Source organism: Salmo salar, chromosome 15 (genome assembly GCF_965601325.2).
Source record: "Salmo salar chromosome 15, fSalSal1, whole genome shotgun sequence".
NCBI classification, from domain to species: Eukaryota; Metazoa; Chordata; class Actinopteri; order Salmoniformes; family Salmonidae; genus Salmo; species Salmo salar.
The window spans coordinates 4,062,501-4,085,934 of record NC_138305.1 but is presented as its reverse complement, the minus strand read 5'-3'; the positions used below and the strand labels follow the sequence as shown (position 1 = coordinate 4,085,934).

At 44.2% G+C, this 23,434-nt stretch overlaps 2 protein-coding genes across 3 annotated transcripts in view; one reads left to right on the top strand and one right to left on the bottom strand.

Moving 5' to 3' along the window:
* LOC106570830 (uncharacterized) overlaps positions 1–10,750 on the bottom strand; it is a 106,200-nt gene extending 95,450 nt beyond the window's left edge. Inside the window, exons 1-8 of one of the 2 annotated variants that reach the window (XM_082961555.1) lie at positions 10,572–10,750; positions 10,060–10,139; positions 9,875–9,951; positions 8,306–8,328; positions 8,086–8,150; positions 5,603–5,730; positions 5,339–5,518; positions 4,291–4,891 (exon numbers count right to left, since the gene is read on the bottom strand). In XM_082961555.1, coding sequence (XP_082817681.1) covers positions 4,291–4,891; positions 5,339–5,518; positions 5,603–5,730; positions 8,086–8,150; positions 8,306–8,328; positions 9,875–9,951; positions 10,060–10,139; positions 10,572–10,666 — 1,249 coding nt within the window. In that variant the 5' untranslated portion in view covers positions 10,667–10,750. The remainder of the gene's footprint in view (positions 1–4,290; positions 4,892–5,338; positions 5,519–5,602; positions 5,731–8,085; positions 8,151–8,305; positions 8,329–9,874; positions 9,952–10,059; positions 10,140–10,571) is intronic. The other variant, XM_082961556.1, reaches the window with a different exon arrangement.
* Positions 10,751–12,449: 1,699 nt separating this feature from the next.
* The window catches only part of hmgcra (3-hydroxy-3-methylglutaryl-CoA reductase a), an 18,365-nt gene continuing 7,380 nt past the window's right edge, over positions 12,450–23,434 (top strand). The window contains exons 1-14 of the mRNA XM_014143377.3: positions 12,450–12,754; positions 14,968–15,164; positions 15,956–16,067; positions 16,666–16,753; positions 17,191–17,275; positions 17,480–17,585; positions 17,725–17,831; positions 18,816–18,935; positions 19,072–19,235; positions 19,443–19,708; positions 20,312–20,493; positions 22,054–22,248; positions 22,453–22,611; positions 22,804–22,961. Coding sequence (XP_013998852.1) covers positions 15,000–15,164; positions 15,956–16,067; positions 16,666–16,753; positions 17,191–17,275; positions 17,480–17,585; positions 17,725–17,831; positions 18,816–18,935; positions 19,072–19,235; positions 19,443–19,708; positions 20,312–20,493; positions 22,054–22,248; positions 22,453–22,611; positions 22,804–22,961 — 1,907 coding nt within the window. The 5' untranslated portion in view covers positions 12,450–12,754; positions 14,968–14,999. The remainder of the gene's footprint in view (positions 12,755–14,967; positions 15,165–15,955; positions 16,068–16,665; positions 16,754–17,190; positions 17,276–17,479; positions 17,586–17,724; positions 17,832–18,815; positions 18,936–19,071; positions 19,236–19,442; positions 19,709–20,311; positions 20,494–22,053; positions 22,249–22,452; positions 22,612–22,803; positions 22,962–23,434) is intronic.

Here is a 23,434-nt window from a genome sequence, read left to right as displayed (position 1 = left end):
CAGTACAGGTAGACTCAGCTAACTAACCCTTACAGTACAGGTAGACTCAGCAAACTAACCCTTACAGTACAGGTAGACTCAGCTAACTAACCCTTACAGTACAGGTAGACTCAGCTAACTAACCCTTACAGTACAGGTAGACTCAGCTAACTAACCCTTACAGTACAGGTAGACTCAGCTATTGACATAATCAAGGTGGGCCCTACTGTGGAGGCTACTCAGACAGCCAAGTCCCCCAAATAAACATCCAAGGCCTCTTTAACCAAAACATTTAAATTGAAACCAACTATTTTAGATTGGGGACAAAGATCAAAGGGAGCTGGGGCCCGCCCTGCCTATACAAAGATAGGGGAAACACTGCTACATATACATTAAATGTACATGTAAATGTATGTATACACTACTATCTGCACAGCAGTTTTATAGCCCTGCTTACAGCCATGCTCAGCCATCCACACAATCAGAACCTTTTCAATAAGGTCCAGTACAGCATGTACTAAAACATGGGAACTGGAGTAAGGAGCTGGACTGGGGAGCTGTCGGGAGTGGGAGGCTTGTGTTCATGCCTGTGTCTTTGTAACACACAGGCCTAGGGGCTGGAAAACACTGGTCATTGTATGTTACTGCTGTAGGATGCAGATGCACACACGGCAAGGAATGTTTTATCATACACTGGAATCAATGGTGGCACACATTCCCCTCAATCACTTTCCCTCATTATGCCTACAGCAACCAGCAACCTCCTATGGGCCGTGTTCTGTTATGTGCCATTGTGTGGTGTCTTGGCCCCCGCCTCCGGAAAATAATTCCCTCACTTTTTTCCTTGAAATTGCAGAAATTAATTTATTACATCCCAGTTGGGAATTAACATCTTAAAAATTCCATGACATTCCAGAAATTTGTTGACAATTGGGAACCCTGTTGTGTCTCCCAGACAGTGCACTACTTTTGACCAGAGCCTTCTGGGCCCTTGACCTGGCAGGGTGCCAATTGGGACCCATGGTAATCACAGAAGAGTCCAATAAAGCCTTACTGTATATCTGGTTAGGCCCAGAAGACAGGCTTACTGTATATCTGGTTAGGCCCAGAAGACAGGCTTACTGTATATCTGGTTAGGCCCAGAAGACAGGCTTACTGTATATCTGGTTAGGCCCAGAAGACAGCCTTACTGTATATCTGGTTAGGCCCAGAAGACAGGCTTACTGTATATCTGGTTAGGCCCAGAAGACAGGCTTACTGTATATCTGGTCAGGCCCAGAAAACAAGTGGATTGATTGCTGCTATACTGACTCCACCTAGTGCTCATCTCAAGAACTTCACCAAACAGGCACATTATTCATACATCCAGTCATCCAGCCATCCAACCATGAATCTGTTATCCCCTTCATGCATATTACATCCTCTTCATACAATCTGTCTCTGTCCGTTCCTACTTTAGTCACATGCACTCTCTCAGACAGCACTAGCCAGATTATGACAAAACTTGAGTAAATGATGCGTCTTGCCATAGAGATCAGGCATTTACAAAAGTACACAGATTTTATTTAACTAGGCAAGTTGGTTAAGAACAAATTCTTACTTTCAATGACGGCCTAGGAACAGTGGGTTTACTGCCTTGTTCAGGGGCACAACGACAGATTTTTACCTCGTCAGCTACAGGGATTCGATCTTGCAACCTTTCGGTTACAAGTCCAACACTCTAACCACTAAGCTACCTGCCACCTCTGACTGGCCAAATGGTGGCGCCATATTAAGAGACTGAAAATGCAAACTTTGAACGGTCACGCCCTTTTGACCTAAAGTCATAAAATCCGGTACATAGGTCCCTCTCCTCACAAGAAACACATTTGCTTCAGGGACCCATAAGGTCCGCCATTTTACATTTTGTGAAAAACCGACAAGTTCATTTCACTGCTATGCGAACAACACACATCCTATGACAGTGCCACGTTGAAAGTCGCTGAGCTCTTCAATAAGGCCATTCTACTGCCAATGTTTGTCCATGGAGATTGCATGTCTGTGTGCTCGATATTATACACCTGTCAGCAACGGGTGTGGCTGAAATAGCTGAATCCACTCATTTTAATTTCCCACCCTGGTTGTACAGTCGTCTAAAATATAACTGTGAAGGACCTCCGCGTTACCCTGAACCCTGATCTCTCTTTTGACGAACATATCAAAAATATTTCAAGAGCCGCTTTTTTTCCATCTTCGTAACGTTGCACAAATCTGAAATTCTTGGTCCAAAAATGATGCCGAAAAGCTAATCCAATGCTTTTGTCACTTCTAGATTAGACTACTGCATTGCTCTACTCTCCGGCTACCCGGATAAAGCACTAAATAAACTTCAGTTAGTGATAAACACGGCTCCTAGAATCTTGACTACAACCCAAAAATGTGATCATATTACTCCAGTGCTAGCCTCTCTACAGTACACTGGCTTCCTGTTAAGGCTAGGGCTGATTTCAAGGATTTACTGCTAAGCTACAAAGCATTACATGGGCTTGCTCCTACCCATCTCTCCGATTTGGTCCTGCCGTACATACCTACACGTATGCTACGGTCACAAGACGCAGGCCTCTTTATTGTTCCTAGAATTTCTAAGTAAACAGCTGGAGGCAGGGCTTTCTCCTATAGAGCTACATTTTTATGGAATGGTCTGCCAATCCATGTGAGAGACGCAGACTCGGTCTCAACCTTTAAGTCTTTACTGAAGACTCATCTCTTCAGTAGGTCCTATGATTGAGTGTAGTCTGGCCCAGCGGTGCAAAGGTGAACGGCAATCCACTGGAGTGACGAACCATCCTTACAGTCTCTGCCTGGCTGGCTTCCCTCTCTCCACTGGGATTCTCTACCTCTGACCCCATCGCGCTCCCATGCCGTCCCTATGAGGGGTGCATCACGTCGTGTCAGGCTTTTTTCTCTAAACTCGACATGAGTAGGTTGAGTGACTGACGTGATCTTCCTGTCCGGTTTTGCGCCCACCCAGGCTTGTGCGATGGGGGAGATCTTCATGGGCTATACTTGGCCCAGTCTCAGAGTGGGGTTATATGCTGCCTGGTTGGCCCTGTCCGGGATAAATTTGGTCGCTCCCTCCCTCTCCCTCCCGGAGGACCTGAGGCCCAAGAACATGCCTCAGGACTACCTCGCCTGATGACTCCTGGCTGTCCCCGTCCCCAGTCCACCTGGTCGTGCTGCTGATCCAGTTATTACTGTTCTGCCTGCGGCAATGGAACCCTGTCTTGCTCACCAGACGTGCTACCTTGTCCTGGACCTCCTGTTTCGACCCTCTCTCTCCTCCCACCGCACCTGCTTTCTTGACCTCTGAATGCTCGGCTATGAAAAGCCAACTGACATTTACTCCTGAGGTACTGACCTGTTGCACCCTCTATAACCACTGTGATTATTATTTGACCCTGCTGGTCATCTATGAACATTTGAACATCTTGAAGAACGATCTGACCTTAATGGCAATGTACTCGTATAATCTCCACTTGGCACAGCTAGAAGGGGACTGGCCACCCCTCAGAGCCTGGTTCCTCTCTAGGTTTCTTCCTAGGTTCCCACCTTTCTAGGGAGTTTTTCCAAGCCACCGTGCTTCTACACCTGCGTTGCTTGCTATTTGGGGTTTTAGGCTGGGTTTCTGTACAGCACTTTGTGACATCAGCTGATGTAAGAAGGGCTTTATAAAGACATTTGATTGATTGATTCTGGCACCGAATGACCGATCTGCACGAAACATGATATGTGACATCTATGGATAAAGGTCTCTCAACGCAATATTTTCCAGACAAGTACCTAAAACAAAACGGAGCATTTTGGCCAATAAACATTAATGTGGGCGGGGTCTGGCACATAAATGCATATCATTCAGTCAAGGAAATGTGTATTGTAACAAAATATGGTACACATTACAAACACTGTCAAGACTCAAAATATGCAAGAATATTCATATCAACCACATGGTGGCGCCTTAACAGACACATGTTTATATCTCTTGACCCGTTAAGACTCAGAATGATGAAATTTAGCACACATGCTCAGGGATAGGAGTCTAGCTAACCCACGAGATATTTCAGACACCACTGGCCTGATTTTCAGGACACTTGAGTGAATGATGCGTCTTGCCATAGAGATCCGGCATTTACAAAATTACACTGATTGGCCCAAGAGGGGTGCTGCATCATCCGTGTTGGAAGGCATGTTTACTGTTTCCTTGTTTGAATTGTCTCAATACAACATTCAATCCATGTGACACTCAGATACATGTGAATATTATCCTATGCCTACCTCTCAGTGTCCCTGGCTTGTTGCTGGTGGAACTATTACCTCCATTTTCCTGCTTCTGGCTGTCAGTCTGCCTGGTCGGTCCGCTGGTCACCTGCTTCTGGCTGTCAGTCTGACTGGTCGGTCCGCTGGTCACCTGCTTCTGGCTGTCAGTCTGCCTGGTCGGTCCGCTGGTCACCTGCTTCTGGCTGTCAGTCTGCCTGGTCTGTCTGGTTGGTCCGCTAGTCACCTGCTTCTGGCTGTCAGTCTGCCTGGTCGGTCCGCTGGGTACCTGCTTCTGGCTGTCAGTCTGCCTGGTCGGTCCGCTGGTCACCTGCTTCTGGCTGTCAGTCTGTCTGGTCGGTCCGCTGGTCACCTGCTTCTGGCTGTCAGTCTGCCTGGTCGGTCCGCTGGTCACCTGCTTCTGGCTGTCAGTCTGCCTGGTCGGTCCGCTGGTCACCTGCTTCTGGCTGTCAGTCTGCCTGGTCGGTCCGCTGGTCACCTGCTTCTGGCTGTCAGTCTGCCTGGTCGGTCCGCTGGTCACCTGCTTCTGGCTGTCAGTCTGTCTGGTTGGTCCGCTGGTCACCTGCTTCTGGCTGTCAGTCTGCCTGGTCTGTCTGTTCTCCTAACAATTAAAAAAGTGGACCAGCAATCACTTGATGTAATGGCTATTGAAATCTTTGTTTGTTCACTGTTGACTTCAAGCACCCTTTCACTGTTTTTTATGGAAGTGGAGAGTTGATCATGTTTCCCACAGAATTCAATCCTAATTGAATAGGATCTCTATAGTGTTCCCTTTAACTGTATACTGGTCTCCTGATTCTGTCTGTCGTTGCCCCTGCTCTGTCTGGCCTGAAAACAGGGGACCAGCAATCACTTAATGTAATTGCAATTGAAGTCTTTGTTTACTGTTGACTTCAAGCACCCTTTCACTAGACAGAGTGCCAGTCTGTTTGTGCTGTCACACCATCTCCTTGTCACTCTTTGACATGACATCACAAACAGACTGGCACTCTTATCTACCCTCACACTGTTTTTACGCAAAAGTGTTCAGGATGTTCACTCCCTTTACCTGTTTGTTCTCCTGTGCCTGGTTGTCATTCTGTCTGGTCCCTCCGTTCTGCCTGGTTGGTCTGATTTCTTCCATTGGTCTGGTCTGTCTACTCCCCTGTGTCTGACTGTCAGTCAGCCTGGTCTGTCTCTTGGGCTCTGCACCTATCTCCTTCTGTGAGAGGTCACAACCACCGCCACCCTGGGGAACATTTTTTGGGGATTATGTCCAAGGGTCCGCTGTGTACCCTCCCTGTGTGAAGAGGTCTTAACTACTGTTATCTACCTGTGTCTTAGCTACCGTCGCTGCTCTCTTCAAACGTCTGGTAGAGGTACCACTCCCAACGTGCTGTGAGGGACTCTCTGACACTGACCCCTCAGAGGGATCCTCTTCTATCATCCCCTCACTGTCTTCTGTAAAAAGCATTAAGAAAAAAATAAAACATATGCAGCTAAATAGGTGTTGTTAGCCTTATAGTATTAATCTGTGGTGTATCATACAGAGGAAAAATAGTATACTGGCAGAAATAAATGATAGTAGATTTTGATCATTTTTCTGTCATTATATACTGAACAAAAATATAAAAACGCAACAAGTTACAGTTCAAATAAGAAAATCAGTCAATTGAAATAAATGCATTAGGTCCTAATCTATGGATTTCACATGACTGGGAATACAGATATGCATATGTTGGTCACAGATACCTTAAAAAAGGTAAGGGGCATGGATCAGAAAACCAGTCTGTATCTGGTGTGACCACCATTTGCCTCATGCAGCGTGACACATCTCCTTCACATAGAGTTGATCAGGCTGTTGATTGTGGCTTGTGGAATGTTGTCCCACTCCTCTATAATAGCTGTGTGAAGTTGCTGGATATTGTCGAAAACTGGAACACGCTGTCGTACCGGTTGATCCAGAGCATTCCAAACATGCACAATGGGTGACATGTCTAGTGAGTATGTAGGCCATGGAAGAACTGGGAAATTTTCAGCTTCCAGGAATTGTGTACAGATACATGCCACATGGGGCCGTGCATTATCATGCTGAAACGTGAGGTGTTGGCAGCGGATGAAAGGCACGACAATAGGCCTCAGGATCTCATCACGGTATCTCTCTGCATTCAAATTGCCTTATATAAAATGCAATTGTGTTAGTTGTCCGTAGCTTATGCCTGCCCATACCATAACCCCACCGCCACCATGGGGCACTGTGTTCACAACGGTGACATCAGCAAACCGCTCTCCCACACGATGCCATACACGTGGTCTGCGGTTGTGAGGCCGGTTGGACGCACTGCCAAATTCTCTAAAACAACGTTGGAGGCCGCTTACGGTAGAGAAATGAACATTAAATTCTCTGGCAACAGCTCTAGTGGACATTCCTGCAGTCAGCATGCCAATTGCACATTCCCTCACAACTTGAGACATCTGTGGCATTGTGTTCCGTGACAAAACTGCACATTTTGGAATGGCCTTTCATTGTCCCCAGCACAAGGTGCACCTGTGTAATGAGCATGATGTTTAATCAGCTTCGTGATATGCCACATCTGTCAGGTGGATGGATTATCTTGGCAAATGATAAATGCTCACAAAGAGGGATGTAAAAAAAAAATGTGTGAACAACATTTTTGAAATATAACCCTTTCGTGCCTATAGAACATTTTGGGAATCTTTTATTTCATCTTATGAAGCATAGTACCAACACTTTGTAGTGTTTATATTTTTGTTCAGTGTAGTTTGCACATACTGATTTACCAAATAGCACCACCATGTGGAAGCAAATACACCGTTTTGATTGAGTCTCTGGAAAGTGTCAGACGAGCAATGATGGTGAAGAAAAATTATATTATTTACCCGTTATGCTATCAAATAAATATTGAGCAAGATAATATCCTAGAAACATTAGGAGTGATAATAGTTATATAAGCTATATTGTTCCTCAGCTTGCATGTGTACAGGAGCTTCTACATGACACGCTGCATTGGCTTGCATCCCAAACGGATTCCTATTTCCTATATAGTGCACACTGAGCACTATGGGCCCTTTTGTTAAAGTGAGTGTACTACATAGGAAATAAGGTACAATTTGGGATGCCCACATTGGGTTAGAGTACCAGTCAAACGTTTTGGACACACCTACTCATTCCAGGGTTTTTCAGTGTGCAAAGCTGTCATCAAGGCAAAAGGTGGCTACTTTGAATAATCTCAAATATAACATATATTTTGATTTGTTTAACACTTTTCTGGTTACTACATGATTCCATATGTGTTATTTCATAGTTTTGATGTCTTCACTATTATTCTACAATGTAGAAAATAGTAAAAATAAAGAAAAACCCTTGAATGAGTGTGTCCAAACTTTTGACTGGTGCTTCTACACCTGCATTGCTTGCTGTTTGGGGTTTTAGACTGGGTTTCTGTACAGCATTTTGTGACATCAGCTGATGTAAGAAGGGCTTTATAAATACATTTGATTGATTGATACTGTAAGTGCCACCAAATGCAGTTGCTTCATTCTACAACTGGTGATAAACTACCATAAATTAAGTCTTCAGTAGGACTAGATAGGGCAGGCACACATTCAGAGTGTAATCTGTGCAAATGCCAGCTAGCACTGCAGCCTTGAACACTCACACACACACACACACACACACACACACACACACACACACACACACACACACACACACACACACACACACACACACACACACACACACACACACACACACACACACACACACACACACACACACACACACACACACACCTCCATCATGTCCTTGAGCGATAATACTGTCCATTCCCTTCTCGTCATCTGGAATCCCAGAACTCCTAGCGTTGAAAAGGGAGGAAATTAGTAAGTAATCAACGGGGAAGTAAGTAGAATGGTATTTCCTCATTAAATAAGTATAACGTTACACAGTTAACCATAAACATGCACTGATAACTAAAACTTAATATGATATAGCTAAATGGATTATACACACCTTGACAAAAATGGGGATTGGATCTGCAGAAGGAAAACATTTTCAAAACACATTCGAATCCGACAAATAATCAGACAAAAAAAGATGTAAGGTAGAACATTATTTTGTGTAAACCACTACTGCTGCACTAGCCCAATCGCTTCCTAGGTTTCCATCCAATTGGTGACAGACTTTCATGCGAATATTCTAGAATTTGCATAAATGAAATATGCTACATTTTCCCCCAGAGATGTTTTCATCAAATTGACTTGTTGCGGATAAAAGTCTGCGCATTATGACGTATTGTTAAATTCCCATGTACCGAATTAAAAATACACGTTAAATGGGTTCCCATCGCATTTTACACTCTACTAATGATTTTTGTTACCAAAATAATGAGAGTTATATAGCAAATGTGCCCTCTCTTGTACTGGCACTTGAGCTCTAGCCAACAGCTCACAGATACTGTGAGGGTATAGCCTACATGATGAGATTATCATGGAGAAAAGAGCAAGATTCTTTTTATTTGTCAATCGGCAGCCAAGCATCGATCATCATGTCACCAGATACAGCCTGGACTCGAACCAGGGTGTCTGTAGTGACGCCTCAAGCACTGAGATACAGTGCATTGGAGTGGCGCAGCGGTTTGTAGCCTAATAAACTGCGTGCTTTCCCGAGTCGCAATGGGAGGACCACACACCATATCATCGCGTGACTCGAAGTTTACTTCGATATGATGGTTCTTATATCAATATTTGTGCATAAAGGCGTTTCCACTTCCAATTCCCACATACATTTTTTTTTGCTGACTCAAAAAGTTCCAATGTTGAACTAACAAATTATCTGTTGCCATTTATAAAATTGTACCGAAAATTCCTGTTTCCATCACATCTGTCAAGTTTATTTTTTAAATAAGGTGTGACTTTACTCACATAAAAACTGTGCATGGAAACGTGGTTACAGACACTAACTGCTTTAGTGCCTATTAACGATAGTATCTTCTGGTTAGAGGAGTTTTGTTAAGATCCCAGACGCTCGTTCTGAACGTTAAAACGCATCGCTCGCGATACGTTTCTTTTGGGGGGGGGTGGGGGGAAACATAATGAATGTATCTTTTAATATCAGCGAGAAAAATTATTTTCCAAAAAAACAAAAGGTTCAAATTACAACACATTTTTATACAGGGTTAGGGTTCTCTTCATGTTATATCGCTTCTTTACGGCAGACAGACGGAAGACATCTGTGCTAATTAGCTGTCTAGTGTACTCCGAACACCTGTGTAATAAGCTAACTGAGGAGGAAGTGCAGTTCGTCAACTGGAGGCACACACAGCTTGTGGTACTGTGAAAAACTGCTACTCTAAGTGTATATTTTTTACTTTAAAGATTATTTCTCGCTGATATGAAAGAGGGGGCATATCACCATATGTTTCAAAAACCTGTTTGAAAGTGATGATTGACCTTTCTAAACGTTAAAAACACTGCATCGGGAATTGTAGTTCACATGGAGCCAACCGTGGGCGAATGTCTCCTCTGAAAACCCAACCTAAGGAGTAAAAAGGGGTTTGAGAGCTACTGTTGCACAAGCTACCTTTTCAGGTGTGAGGCGCACTTGGTCCAAGCCATCCAAACGTCTACAAGTCAACATCGCTATCTGAGGAGAAAACCCTAGCGGACAGACATGGTATCACATCAGAAACGATTATATTACAATAGAAACGGTGAGCGGTATCAAAGATATGGCAGTCTGAGGCCTTGATGGAAGAGACAACCTACCGTCTGTACAGCCATTGATGGTGTGTGGTGTGGAGAAATTATGGGAGTATGGCGAGTCTAGCAAATCTGCAAGCATCAATCTGTAAAAACAACAGGAAGAAAGTAATTAATGTTAGCTAGCTGTTAACCAGCCATAGCCGACCTAGCAGTCGCACAGCTTTTCACTTTGGCACAAGAGAAAACATTTCATAAAAATACTTTAGTCAGCTATTTCATCCACGAAAAGTGTGAATTCGGCTGGAGAACTGGGTCGTCACTAGTTAACACAGCCACAAAAGCATATTTATGGCTAAATCCCGCCTATTTATTTTCTTAAAATCTGACTTCAAACCTAACCATACTGTTAACGTGCAAAAAACTATTTTATTTTAATTCATTTTTATGTTGCCAATTTTGACTTTGTGGCTATGGTAAGTAGCGAGAACTGGGGTTTGCTAGAAGTTAACCAACTAACGTTAGCTAGCTAAAAGTGTCGGTAGCTAATTTTGCTACCTAACTAAAAGTGTCCAAACCTGTCGAGGTAAAGATTTTTTTCTTCTTCTCCTTCAGAATCACCAACAATTGACGCCGACTCATTGTCAATATCAGAGAAACAACTTGTCTCCATAACATGTGTGGTAAATTTCCAATTTGTCAATATTTACATCTAGCTAGCCAGCCACATCGACGTTACTAGTTTGGATTAGTAACTGATGAGATTAGCGCGCGAAAAGAGAAAATGTGTGACTGCAGACTGTCTCTGTGGGCCTTCCTGGTGGGCGTTCCTGGTGGGCGTTCCTTGCCAAATTGGAGAAAAGTGGAAATACTTTTTTTTCTGCCAACAGAGGGCGTAGCAGACTGAGTAGGCTACAACAGTATCCCTTGTTTTCCCATGGCAGGGAAAATATTGCTCCAAATATAATATTAGGCCTACGTTTTAAAAACTCTGAGATTGAGCGTGACTTGATAGTGGCACTCACTCAGCCTCCACTCAAAACTAGTAGTCGACAAAAATATTTTATCTTAAAAGCAGTGTTTACCAAAACCATTCCGGTTTTAGAGAGGTGAAAGTCTTTGTTCCAGGCCAGCATAGCAGCCTACACCTTCCTACCTCAGGCTAGAAAGAGCTAAATAAATATCAATTGAACCAGTGTGTGTGTGTGTGTGTGTGTGTGTGTGTGTGTGTGTGTGTGTGTGTGTGTGTGTGTGTGTGTGTGTGTGTGTGTGTGTGTGTGTGTGTGTGTGTGTGTGTGTGTGTGTGTGTGTGTGTGTGTGTGTTTGTGTGTGTGTGTGTGATAAACCATCAGCCCATATTATATAATGTCTGTCACCTGCTCTCCTGGACCAAGTTATTTGACAGCTGCTTTATTATGAAATGTACAAATCTAATACATAACTCCTTAGCAACAGAGTATGAGTGACAATACCACCAATTTATTGATAAACTCCCATGAAAACTCAACTGAAATTATTAAAATAAGGCAAAACACTTGCAATTATTTATTTTGTTTAAATAAAATGTTACAATGCAGGTATAGTAGCCAAAGTTTCCATGAATCGGACACAATTTACCTAATGCAAATGAACAAAAAAAATATAGGTTTATATTTGCAGAAATAAATGAACAAATGATGTATTCGACTAGGTCCATGATGTCAGGTCGGAAAGGTTTCAAATCCGCGAAGATAGCACTGAAATACATAGGCTATAGGCTTTTTAACCATTCATTACTAATACATCATCTATTGTAGGGCTAAAAGGTTCAGTCTGAGAGGTTTGGGATCCTTAATCATTATGGCCTATATGCCAGGGTCATTCAATAATCCACCCATAGACATTGTGAAGCGACTTAGATAAAAGTCTGTCGATGTGTCCTTGAGCAAGGCACCTAACCCTGATTTGCTCCAGGGGCACCTTACTACTATGGCTGACCATGTAAAACAACACATTTCACTGCACTTATCTAATTTATATGACAATAAAACATATATATATATATATATATATATATATATATATTAGATCGGAATAAAGAAGGACTAAGCACAAGGCTATAGCAGGTCAAGGCTTTTTACACAGTTTTGACCTTGACATTTTCAAATAAAAAAATTCTTCAAAGTAATAAAAAAAAAAGACAAATTGTAATGATTAACTTTTAACGAAAAACGTGTGCTCTTTCTTTGCATCACGTTTGAAATCAAAATGCCACACCAATTGAAAGGGAACGTCCAATGATGCTGAATCGCACCGCCTGCAGCCACTGCCTGTTTCCTATTCCTCGCTCAAATTGGCCCGAGCGCCAGTGGTGAGATCACGCGTCCCCCCTCTGAACACGCCCCTAAGGACCGTCGCCTTGGAAACGAGGCGTGCCCAAAGCGCTCATGGAGCAAATCTCCGATGCGATTGGTTAATGTGTCGGATGACGCATTCCCATGCCATCTCTCCACGCTCACACTGTAGGAAGCCCGCTCTCCATTGTCTCAGCCCGAAAGCTGTCTCTCAAGCGACCACGACCATTTGGGAGCTTGTGTGCATGTCAATTATTTATTGTATCAATAAAAAAGATGCACACTGTATAGGCTAATCTGTACTTGGGCTCAAATTCATCTTCAAACAGAAACCGGGATTTAAAACAAGGACGATCGGTTTTAAGCAAGGGCTGACACCGGCTTTTTAACGGTATCCATTTATCAGTCTTTGAGACTTACTGACACAGGTAAGCAGTCTCCGATCCTATTGAACCTGCTTGATATTTACACCTGTGTGGACTTGTGCCCAATATTTCCGCTGGATCGTTTTTTTTCGCACCTATTTCTAAGGGTTGTTGTTTTGCAAATTCTGGGATTGCACACACACAGGCAGTCAGTGATATATATATATATGGCTGACATCTTCATCTCTATTAGCAGTAGAGACATTATGTAACTAATATGTTAAAAACCTACCACCGGTATTACCGGTAGCAGACGCCGCTATTACTAAGCCTACAATATGTTTTGCAATACATGGTTTGTTGGTCAGAAAATGCATGCACAGACTACAACATTCGTTATCATGCATTTGTAGCAGCGCTCGCACACCCCTTCAGAACGCTCGCTCTAGTACCGAATCCGATTCATATTTATGTAGGAAAGATAGAGCCGTCTCCTTGTAGTCCAGACTGTACTGTAGTATAGCTACAGTAGATAGAGCCGTCTCCTTGTAGCCCAGACTGTACTGTAGTATAGCTACAGTAGATAGAGCCGTCTCCTTGTAGCCCAGACTGTACTGTAGTATAGCTACAGTAGATAGAGCCGTCTCCTTGTAGCCCAGACTGTACTGTAGTATAGCTACAGTAGATAGAGCCGTCTCCTTGTAGCCCAGACTGTACTGTAGTATAGCTACAGTAGATAGAGCCGTCTCCTTGTAGCCCAGACTGTACTGTAGTATAGCTACAGTAGATAGAGCCGTCTCCTTGTAGCCCAGACTGTACTGTAGTATAGCTACAGTAGATAGAGCCGTCTCCTTGTAGCCCAGACTGTACTGTAGTATAGCTACAGTAGATAGAGCCGTCTCCTTGTAGCCCAGACTGTACTGTAGTATAGCTACAGTAGATAGAGCCGTCTCCTTGTAGCCCAGACTGTACTGTAGTATAGCTACAGTAGATAGAGCCGTCTCCTTGTAGCCCAGACTGTACTGTAGTATAGCTACAGTAGATAGAGCCGTCTCCTTGTAGCCCAGACTGTACTGTAGTATAGCTACAGTAGATAGAGCCGTCTCTGTACAGCCTACTGTATTTGCTGTGGCTGGTGTTTCTTACATTTTTAGTTAGCGATGATAGACAGCGACTGTTCTCGCTCTGTCACGGTCGGATGATGTTTGAATTGCATCCATGATGATGCCTATGATGAGGCCATTAGCGTCCCTTTCTTATTGGTTGATGCCGCCAGCCGGTTCCTAAGGTGTGTCTGCCGCTGACTCGTTCAGTTAACGTCATCAGTCCCTCTGGTGAAACGTATTATACATTATAATAATCTGTTTATTTTGGTTAATGCTGTGTATTTTAAACTTGTTGATCAAGGTTGTGATACTCTTTATTTTTTATTTTTTTATTTTTTTACATCTCCTTGAAAGCGTTACGGTTTAATTTGTCATTTTTCTGCTTTGGACTTCAACATAATGTTTCAGTAATAGCTTCCAGAGAATTGCCTATTTTAAAAAAAACGGAATTTAAAGATGGACAAGTATTTCCTAAATTCCTCTTGCATTATCATAAATTGTAGATAGCTTAATTCCTGTCCTCTCCTATGCATCATGACACCATACAGTCAGTACCCTATAGGTATAAAGGCAGTGTATAGTACACTACACAAATTGTAAAGAAAGGTTTTGGTATATATGAGAATATTTGGTATAGTAAATAGAGTGACTGAAACTCAGCTGATGTTTTTTTTCTTCCCGTAAACAGATGTCCAGTCTGTCCAGGGAACTTGGAAAGTAGCACAGTTCTGTGATTTTGACAAATGGGCTCGGTCTGGTCTCCACCCTGGTTTGAGTCAGTGTTTCTTTATGGGTTACTCTATTCTCTACCTTCCAGGAAGTGTTCCTCCTCTGTTGGCTTTGTCATCGTCACCACAGTACAAAGATGAAAGAACACATCAGTTCAAGTAATAGATGACTACCCTATAAAGTTGAAGGGACACTGCAGTTCAAAATGGAGAAAATACGAGCTATTTGTTCTGGTCATTTGTCAACATTGCTGTTGGTGTTTCTATCCTCTCAGTGACGTTACACATTTCGACACTAAGCTCTAGTACTGATAGTATTTGATCTCCTACATAGGTTGCCACGAAACAAAATACTGCTCTTCTCTTCTAGGATGCCACTGTCTGTTGCCTCTGTCCGAGTTGGAGTGGGACTTTCAGTCTTTCTTTTTGTCTTTTTCTAAAGCACATTCACCGTTCCCCAACCCCAGCCCCACCATGCTGACTGGTCTGTTCCGTATGCACGGCATGCTGGTGGCCTCCCACCCCTGGGAGGTGATCGTAGGCACTGTCACCCTCACCATCTGCATGATGTCCATGAACATGTTCACCGGCAATGACCAGATCTGCGGCTGGAACTACGACTGCCCCAAAATGGAGGAGGTACGGATGGATGGATAATACTGTGCAGGGGGTGCTGGACGGGATACCTAGTCAATTTCAAAAACCAAATGTATTCAACTGAGGGAAGGGGGGGGGGGGCTGCCTTAATCAACGTCATCGGCACCCGGGGAGCAGTTGTTGTTTGGGGTTAATTGCCTTGCTCAAGGGCAGAGCGATAGATTTTTCCACCTTGCCACCTCGAGCATTCTTAACCGATAGGCTACCTGCCGCCCCATAGAGCCATAGACTTATGTAAGAAGGGCGGTACAGGGTTAGGAAGGATGGATTAAGAAGGGAGAAGGAAAGTGTTGGAGGGGGGGGGGGTGAAGGCCTTTGTCTTCTCTGCACCGTATCGGGACATTCTTAGACTAGAACTTGTAAGTACTATCGAGGCTACAAGGGCTCCTAGAATCCTAGCCTAGGGGCCTATACTGTATTGTACACTTTCACCTAGTTATCATATATGGTTTGGAAGGTACGTACACACTACTCTTCATTGAGTACAAGTAGGACACCTAACAAAAGGTAGCTTGTTCACAGTACATGAGAATGCCATTTTAACTTGAGTCAAATACATTTTATTTAAAGTGCATTTTTCATGGGTCACATGTTTTACACATCCATCAACTTGTCTATTTTACAACACACAGTAGTTAGGTCTACTTTCTGCTCATAGAACTTTTAGTTCCTTGAGTTAATCATCATCATTTCCTTTAGTGATTATTTTTTTTTTTAATGACTTTTCTGATTAACTTACTTCATTGATTATGTCGTCTCTGCCTCGCTTTCAGCTGGTTCTAAGCAGTGACATCATCATTCTGACCATCACACGGTGCATAGCCATCGTGTACATCTACTTCCAGTTCCAGAATCTACGGCAACTAGGTTCCAAATATATTCTTGGTGAGCATTTACTGTAAAAATCTGGTAAATATACTGTAAAATATACTGTAAAATACACAGTCAAATGAGAATCTAGCATGTGACATAAAATATATTCTAGGTCAGCATTTGTTTATACTGTAAATATTCTGTAAAGATACTGTAAATACTATGTACTGTAAAGTTTACACTTACACTTTAAAGTAATGTAAATGTAGCGTGTTAATCTAAAGTGAAATATATTACAATATCAAAATATATTCTAGGCAAGCATTGTCATTCTGGGCAAGCAATATTCAGTTAAATATACTCTATTATAAACGGGTCGTTCAAGCCCTAGATGCTGACTGGCTGAAAGCCGTGTTATATGAGACAATATACCACGGGTATGACACAAAACGACTTGTTTACTGTTCTAATTACAATGGTAACCTGTTTATAATCGCAATAAGACACCTCGGGGGTTTGTGGTATGTGGCCAATATATCACGGCTAAGGCCTGTGTCCAGGCACTCCGCGTTGCAGAGTATATCCCCCCCCCCCCAGGCATTACTTAAATATATACTGTACATTTGAATCTAACCAGTTGCATTTCTTACAATATCAACATTGTTTTTAGGTATCGCTGGACTATTCACCATATTCTCCAGTTTCGTATTCAGTACTGTCGTGATTCACTTCCTGGATAAAGAACTCACTGGCCTCAAGTATGTAAACCCAGAGAACAGTACAACACACAATGTTTCTGTCAGTATTGATGTCCTATGTTGACTGTGCCCAAGCATCCACACGTTGCTCCAGGTTTAGACACAGTTACAGTAGCCTATATACTTTTTTTCAGTGAATGTATGAACACAGCAGTGTAAGTCGCTTTGGATAAAAACATCTGATAAGTGGTTTATGTTATAACATATGTTAATACACTCTGAGCCTCAGTTTTCCTCTTTAGTGTTGGATTACTTGGCCTACTGTAATATCGCCAAGATTTGTAATGGAGGTTATTTAACCATTTGTCTAATTACTATAGAGGAGAGACAGAGAGAGGGTCTCCTGTTGACATCTACTGTTGTGCTCCGTTCAGTACTACTGTAGCTCATCAGAAAATGTTTGAGTCTCACACACAGTCATCCATGTTGTTCTCCAGTGAGGCCTTACCTTTCTTCCTGCTTCTGATCGACCTCTCCAAAGCATGCGCTCTCGCCAAGTACGCACTCAGCTCTAACTCACAGGTACATGTCACTTCATACTCCTGTGGAAACACATCAGTAGTAATATACAATACGTTATTTTGTTATTATACAGCTGTTATATGCTTTTGTAACACATTTTTGGAATAGCGACACTCTGTAGTAGTGACCCATGTTGAAAAGGCTTAAAAGGTTTCATAAAGCCGTTTGATAAATGTATTCATTCATTGATTACCTGTGTAACAGGACGAGGTGCGCGACAACATCGCCCGTGGCATGGCAGTCCTGGGGCCCACGTTCACTCTGGATGCCCTGGTGGAATGCCTGGTGATCGGGGTGGGCACCATGTCAGGTATGGAAGGGAGCATGGAGCACCAGAGTACATATATAGTGTACTACTTTTGACCAGAGCTGGCTGTACAGGGAATATAATATCATTTTGGATGCAGTATTCCAGCTTTGATTGATTGATGGACTGATTGATCTTCCAGGTGTACGACAGTTGGAGATCATGTGTTGTTTTGGCTGCATGTCTGTCCTGGCCAACTACTTTGTCTTCATGACGTTCTTCCCTGCCTGCGTCTCCCTGGTCCTAGAGGTAAGGGTTAACACACACATCCACAAACACAAATCCACAAACACACACACATCCGCAAACACACACACACATCCACACACATCCACACACACACATCCACACACACACACATCCACACACACACATCCACACACACACACACATCCGCAAACACACACACACATCCACACACACACATCCACACACACACACACACACACATCCACAAACACACACACACACACACACACACATCCACACACACACACATCCACACACACACACACATCTACAAACACACACACACACACACACACACACACACACACACACACACACACACACACACACACACACACACACACACACACACACACACATCCACACACACACATCCACAAACACACACACATCCACACACACACACACACACACACACACACACACACACACACACACACACACACACACACACACACACACACACACACACACACACATCCACACACATCCATAAACACACACACACACACGTCAAATGAAATAGGTGTAAAATGAGAGATGTGGAAGGAAAGGAGAGCCATAGCATGAGTAGAAATCTAGACTAAATGCCTTTAAGCAACATTATGAGACAGACACTAAATTCCTTTAATCAACATGATGAGACACACTAAATGCCTTTAAATGAGACAAACACTAAATGCCTTTAAATGAGACAAACACTAAATGCCTTTAAATGAGACAAACACTAAATGCCTTTAAATGAGCCAAACACTAAATGCCTTTAAATGAGACAAACACTAAATGCCTTTAAATGAGACAAACACTAAATGCCTTTAAACATCATTATGAGACAGTGTGTGTGTGTGTGTGTGTGTGTGTGTGTGTGTGTGTGTGTGTGTGTGTGTGTGTGTGTGTGTGTGTGTGTGTGTGTGTGTGTGTGTGTGTGTTCTGACTTGTGTGTGTGTGTGTGGATACTGACCTGTGTGTTTGTTCTCACTTCAGCTGTCCAGGGAGAGTCAGGAGGGTCACCCCATCTGGCAGCTGAGCCACTTCTCCCGCGTGATGGAGGAAGAGGAGGATAACAAGCCCAACCCTGTTACCCAGAGAGTCAAGATGATCATGGTAAGACTACACCGGTGTATGGTGTGTATATGTTGTTGTGTGTGTGTGTGTATGGTGTGGTGTGTGTGTGTGTGTGTGTGTGTGTGTGTGTGTGTGTGTGTGTGTGTGTGTGTTAACGTTGCTGTTTGCTCTCCAGTCTCTGGGCCTGGTAATGGTGCACGCTCACAGCCGTTGGATCGCCGACCCTCTCTCCCTCAACTCCAACCTGGACGTCTCCCAGGTGGGCTCCATGTCCCTGGACAACCATTTACCCAAGAGGATCGACCCCGAGAGACCCCTCTGGCAGTTCTACATGTCAAGGTGAGTTCTACCTGGAATTTTAATTCACTTCTGGAACTGACAAAGTTTAAATGGAATTGATTCCACCCCCTGTGACTTGACCAATCCAGTTTCAACAGTGACATGTAAATGTATGTGACATTTATTAAAGTACAATCCATATCTTCTTCTGTTATTTCATCTGTTGTTTTATTCTTGTTGTCCCTCCTCTGTCTGTTGTGTCCCCAGGTTGGTCAGCATGGATATAGAGCAGGTGATCTGTCTGGGTCTGGCCCTGCTGCTGGCCGTCAAGTACATCTTCTTTGAACAAGTAGAGCATGAGTCCACCCTGTCTCTGAAGAGCCCCCTGTCCCAGGGGCCTGAGCGTGCCCCCCGCTGGAGCACAGACCAGTGCTGCAGGAAGGAGGTTGCTCCCCCCCAACCCCCCAAATCCCCCCTCAGGACCGCCACCCCCACACCCCCCGCCCTGGCTGAGGCCACCAAGGAGGAGAGAGGTACGGCAGGCAGGAACAAGACGTGGTGTTATGGTGGTTTGGAAAGGACTGTGAGAAATGCGTTGATGAGAAATGCAGTCGTATAAGCTGGTAGCGTAGCTAGCAAACACGAAATAGATGGACGCAGTCAGTCGTTTTTTAACTAATGCAGTTGATTGGTGACGAAAACATGAACATGTATTGGGGTTGACTTCTATACAGCATTATCCTCTGGTTTTTACCTCAACAGAGTGTGAAATACACATAGAAACAGTAGCCTAAAAGTAGGCTTATTCTGCTGGGGTGCAATGAGGAGATTCAGGATCTTTCCCTCACGGCATTTTTCCCCCAGCCGTTTCCATGGCATTTCCATTGTTTTGGTGGAGTTCCATTGACCTCTTTACTGCATCAATACATTCCTTACAGTGCTGTCTAGCTCTAGAATAGATCTCAACAAGGTGAAACTCTCTCAGCCTTTAGGGCTTTGCTCTGAACTCGATGGTTAACTTAATTATCGTTCCTTTCCGTCCCTCTCCCTCCTCCCCTCTCCCTCCTCCCTCCTCCCCCTCTCCCTCCTCCCCCTCCTCTCCCTCCTCCCTCTCCTCTCCCTCCTCCCCATCCTAGCCGAGGTGATCCGGCCGCTGCCTGTCCCGACCACCGAACCCCAGCCCACCTTCCGCCTGGGCTCTATGGAGGAGGAGAGGGAGAGCCAGGCGGAGTGCCCCAGAGCAGAGCCCTCTCAGCCCAGCCTACCCTCAGACCCCAGACCATTGGAGGAGTGCCTGGCCATCCTGAAAAACCCTGAGGTATGGTGGGATGTACACTTACATAGCTATGGTCCACGTGCACGCATGCACACTCACATACACACACACACTGTTTACAACCAGGGCTAAGGTTAATTACAGTCAATTTCAGTGCAGAATGGACTGTATTACGTACGACAAGTCACTCTGGATAAGATGGACTGAAATGTAATGTAATGTAATGTAATGTAATGTAATGCAGAACTGATCCCCTGTTTCACAATGTCAATCCAACGCCAGTTTCTATGGTGTCTGTGCAGTAATAACCCCTTGATACGGTCTATGGGTTTAACTATATCCCTAATGAGCTTAACTCACTTTACTCATTCACTTAGGCTCAACCTATTAGAGCAGGACAGTAATAGAGGACATACATTCAGTGAATCCATCGTCTGATCGTCACCTGATCTACCTGTGACCCAGTGGAGGCTGGTGGGGAGAGAACATAGAGGCCAAGTTCCTTTCCAGTCATTACAATTTACTATTTTAAAGTTGTGGGGGGCAATGAGGAGATTTGGGATGTTTCCAACACAGTATCTTTACCCCACTTGTTTCCATGGCATTTCCATTGTTTTGGACCTCTTTACCACATCTATCAGAGGTGGATCAGGTGACCGTCAGACGATGGGTCACAGGTAGATCAGGTGACCGTCAGACGATAGGTCACAGGTAGATCAGGTGACCGTCAGACGGTGGGTCACAGGTAGATCAGGTGACCGTCAGACGGTGGGTCACAGGTAGATCAGGTGACTGTCAGACGATGGGTCACAGGTAGATCAGGTGACCGTCAGACAATGGGTCACAGGTAGATCAGGTGACCGTCAGACGGTGGGTCACAGGTAGATCAGGTGACCGTCAGACGATGGGTCACAGGTAGATCAGGTGACCGTCAGACGGTGGGTCACAGGTAGATCAGGTGACCGTCAGACGATGGGTCACAGGTAGATCAGGTGACCGTCAGACGATGGGTCACAGGTAGATCAGGTGACCGTCAGACAGTGGGTCACAGATAGATCAGGTGACCGTCAGACGATGGGTCACAGGTAGATCAGGTGACCGTCAGACGATGGGTCACAGGTAGATCAGGTGACCGTCAGACGGTGGGTCACAGGTAGATCAGGTGACCGTCAGACGATAGGTCACAGGTAGATCAGGTGACCGTCAGACGATGGGTCACAGGTAGATCAGGTGACTGTCAGACGATAGGTCACAGGTAGATCAGGTGACCGTCAGACGATGGGTCACAGGTAGATCAGGTGACCGTCAGACGGTGGGTCACAGGTAGATCAGGTGACTGTCAGACGATGGGTCACAGGTAGATCAGGTGACTGTCAGACGATAGGTCACAGGTAGATCAGGTGACTTTAGCTACATGTAATGTTTGTTACCCAGATGTAAAAAAGTTGTCATTTTTCATGTGAATCTGTCCACGAGAGATTACGTGTACTGTAATACATTTCTTATCACCAAGATCCATTGCATTGTAGAATACTCGAGACTGTTTGAAAAGTGCTTTATACATGCATTTGAGTTGACAAAGTGTCTGTGTGTCCTCCACAGATGGGAGCCCGATTCCTGAGTGATGATGAGGTGGTGGTTCTGGTGAACTCTAAACACATCCCTTCCTACAAGCTGGAGGCCGTGATGGAGAGACCAGAGAGAGGGGTATCCATCCGTAGATATATGATCTCCTCCAAGCTCCCCAACTCCTCCGCACTCTCCTCTCTGCCATACCTAGACTACGACTACTCTAAGGTGAGGATTTCTAGGCTTTTGTCTGAAGTTGTTGTGTGATTGATACAGTATGTACACCCAAAGGGCATTAAAACATCAATGCTTGATGCACAAAACAGCAATTCAGTTCTTTTGTTTTTATTTGCATAACCACCACACATACAGTACACGATGTAACGATGATGGAAACTGAAAAACAATCTTTGTTGATGTTTTGGTTGCCAGGTGATGGGGACCTGCTGTGAGAATGTGATTGGATACATGCCCATTCCAGTAGGCGTGGCCGGGCCTCTTCACCTCGATGGGAAGCAGTTCCAGGTCCCCATGGCGACCACAGAAGGCTGCCTGGTGGCTAGCACCAACCGGGGCTGTCGTGCTATCTCCGTGAGTTACAGTGTTATATACTGTAATACAGCATACTGCACTAGACAATGGTAGAAGTACTGTATACCAGTAACTACATATGGAAGTATATATTAAACAGTACTACTAGGAATAATTCAGTGAAGTAGCTGTATCCAGTCTATGACCACCCTGACCGTTCCTTAACCTTTGCCCCCCTCTCCTCTCCTCCAGTTAGGTGGTGGTGCCAGCAGTCGTATCCTGGCGGATGGGATGACCCGGGGTCCTGTGATTAGGTGCCCGTCGGCCTGCCTGGCTGCAGAGGTCAAGGGCTGGCTGGAGAGCACCGACGGATTCCAGGCCATCAAGGACGCCTTTGACCACACCAGCAGGTCAGAGGTTAAACTGTCTGGAATATAAATACTTTACATTTAGGGGATATTGAGGAGGAGTGTCTCGGTTCTAGAAATAGAATGTAGGTGGAGTCTGATATATAGAATGTGGGTGGAGTCTGTTATATGTAATGTGGGTGGAGTCTGATATATAGAATGTGGGTGGAGTCTGTTATATGGAATGTGGGTGGAGTCTGATATATAGAATGTGGGTGGAGTCTGTTATATGGAATGTGGGTGGAGTCTGATATATAGAATGTGGGTGGAGTCTGTTATATGTAATGTGGGTGGAGTCTGATATATAGAATGTGGGTGGAGTCTGATATATAGAATGTGGGTGGAGTCTGTTATATAGAATGTGGGTGGAGTCTGTTATATAGAATGTGGGTGGAGTCTGATATATAGAATGTGGGAGGAGTCTGTTATATAGAATGTGGGTGGAGTCTGATATATAGAATGTGGGTGGAGTCTGT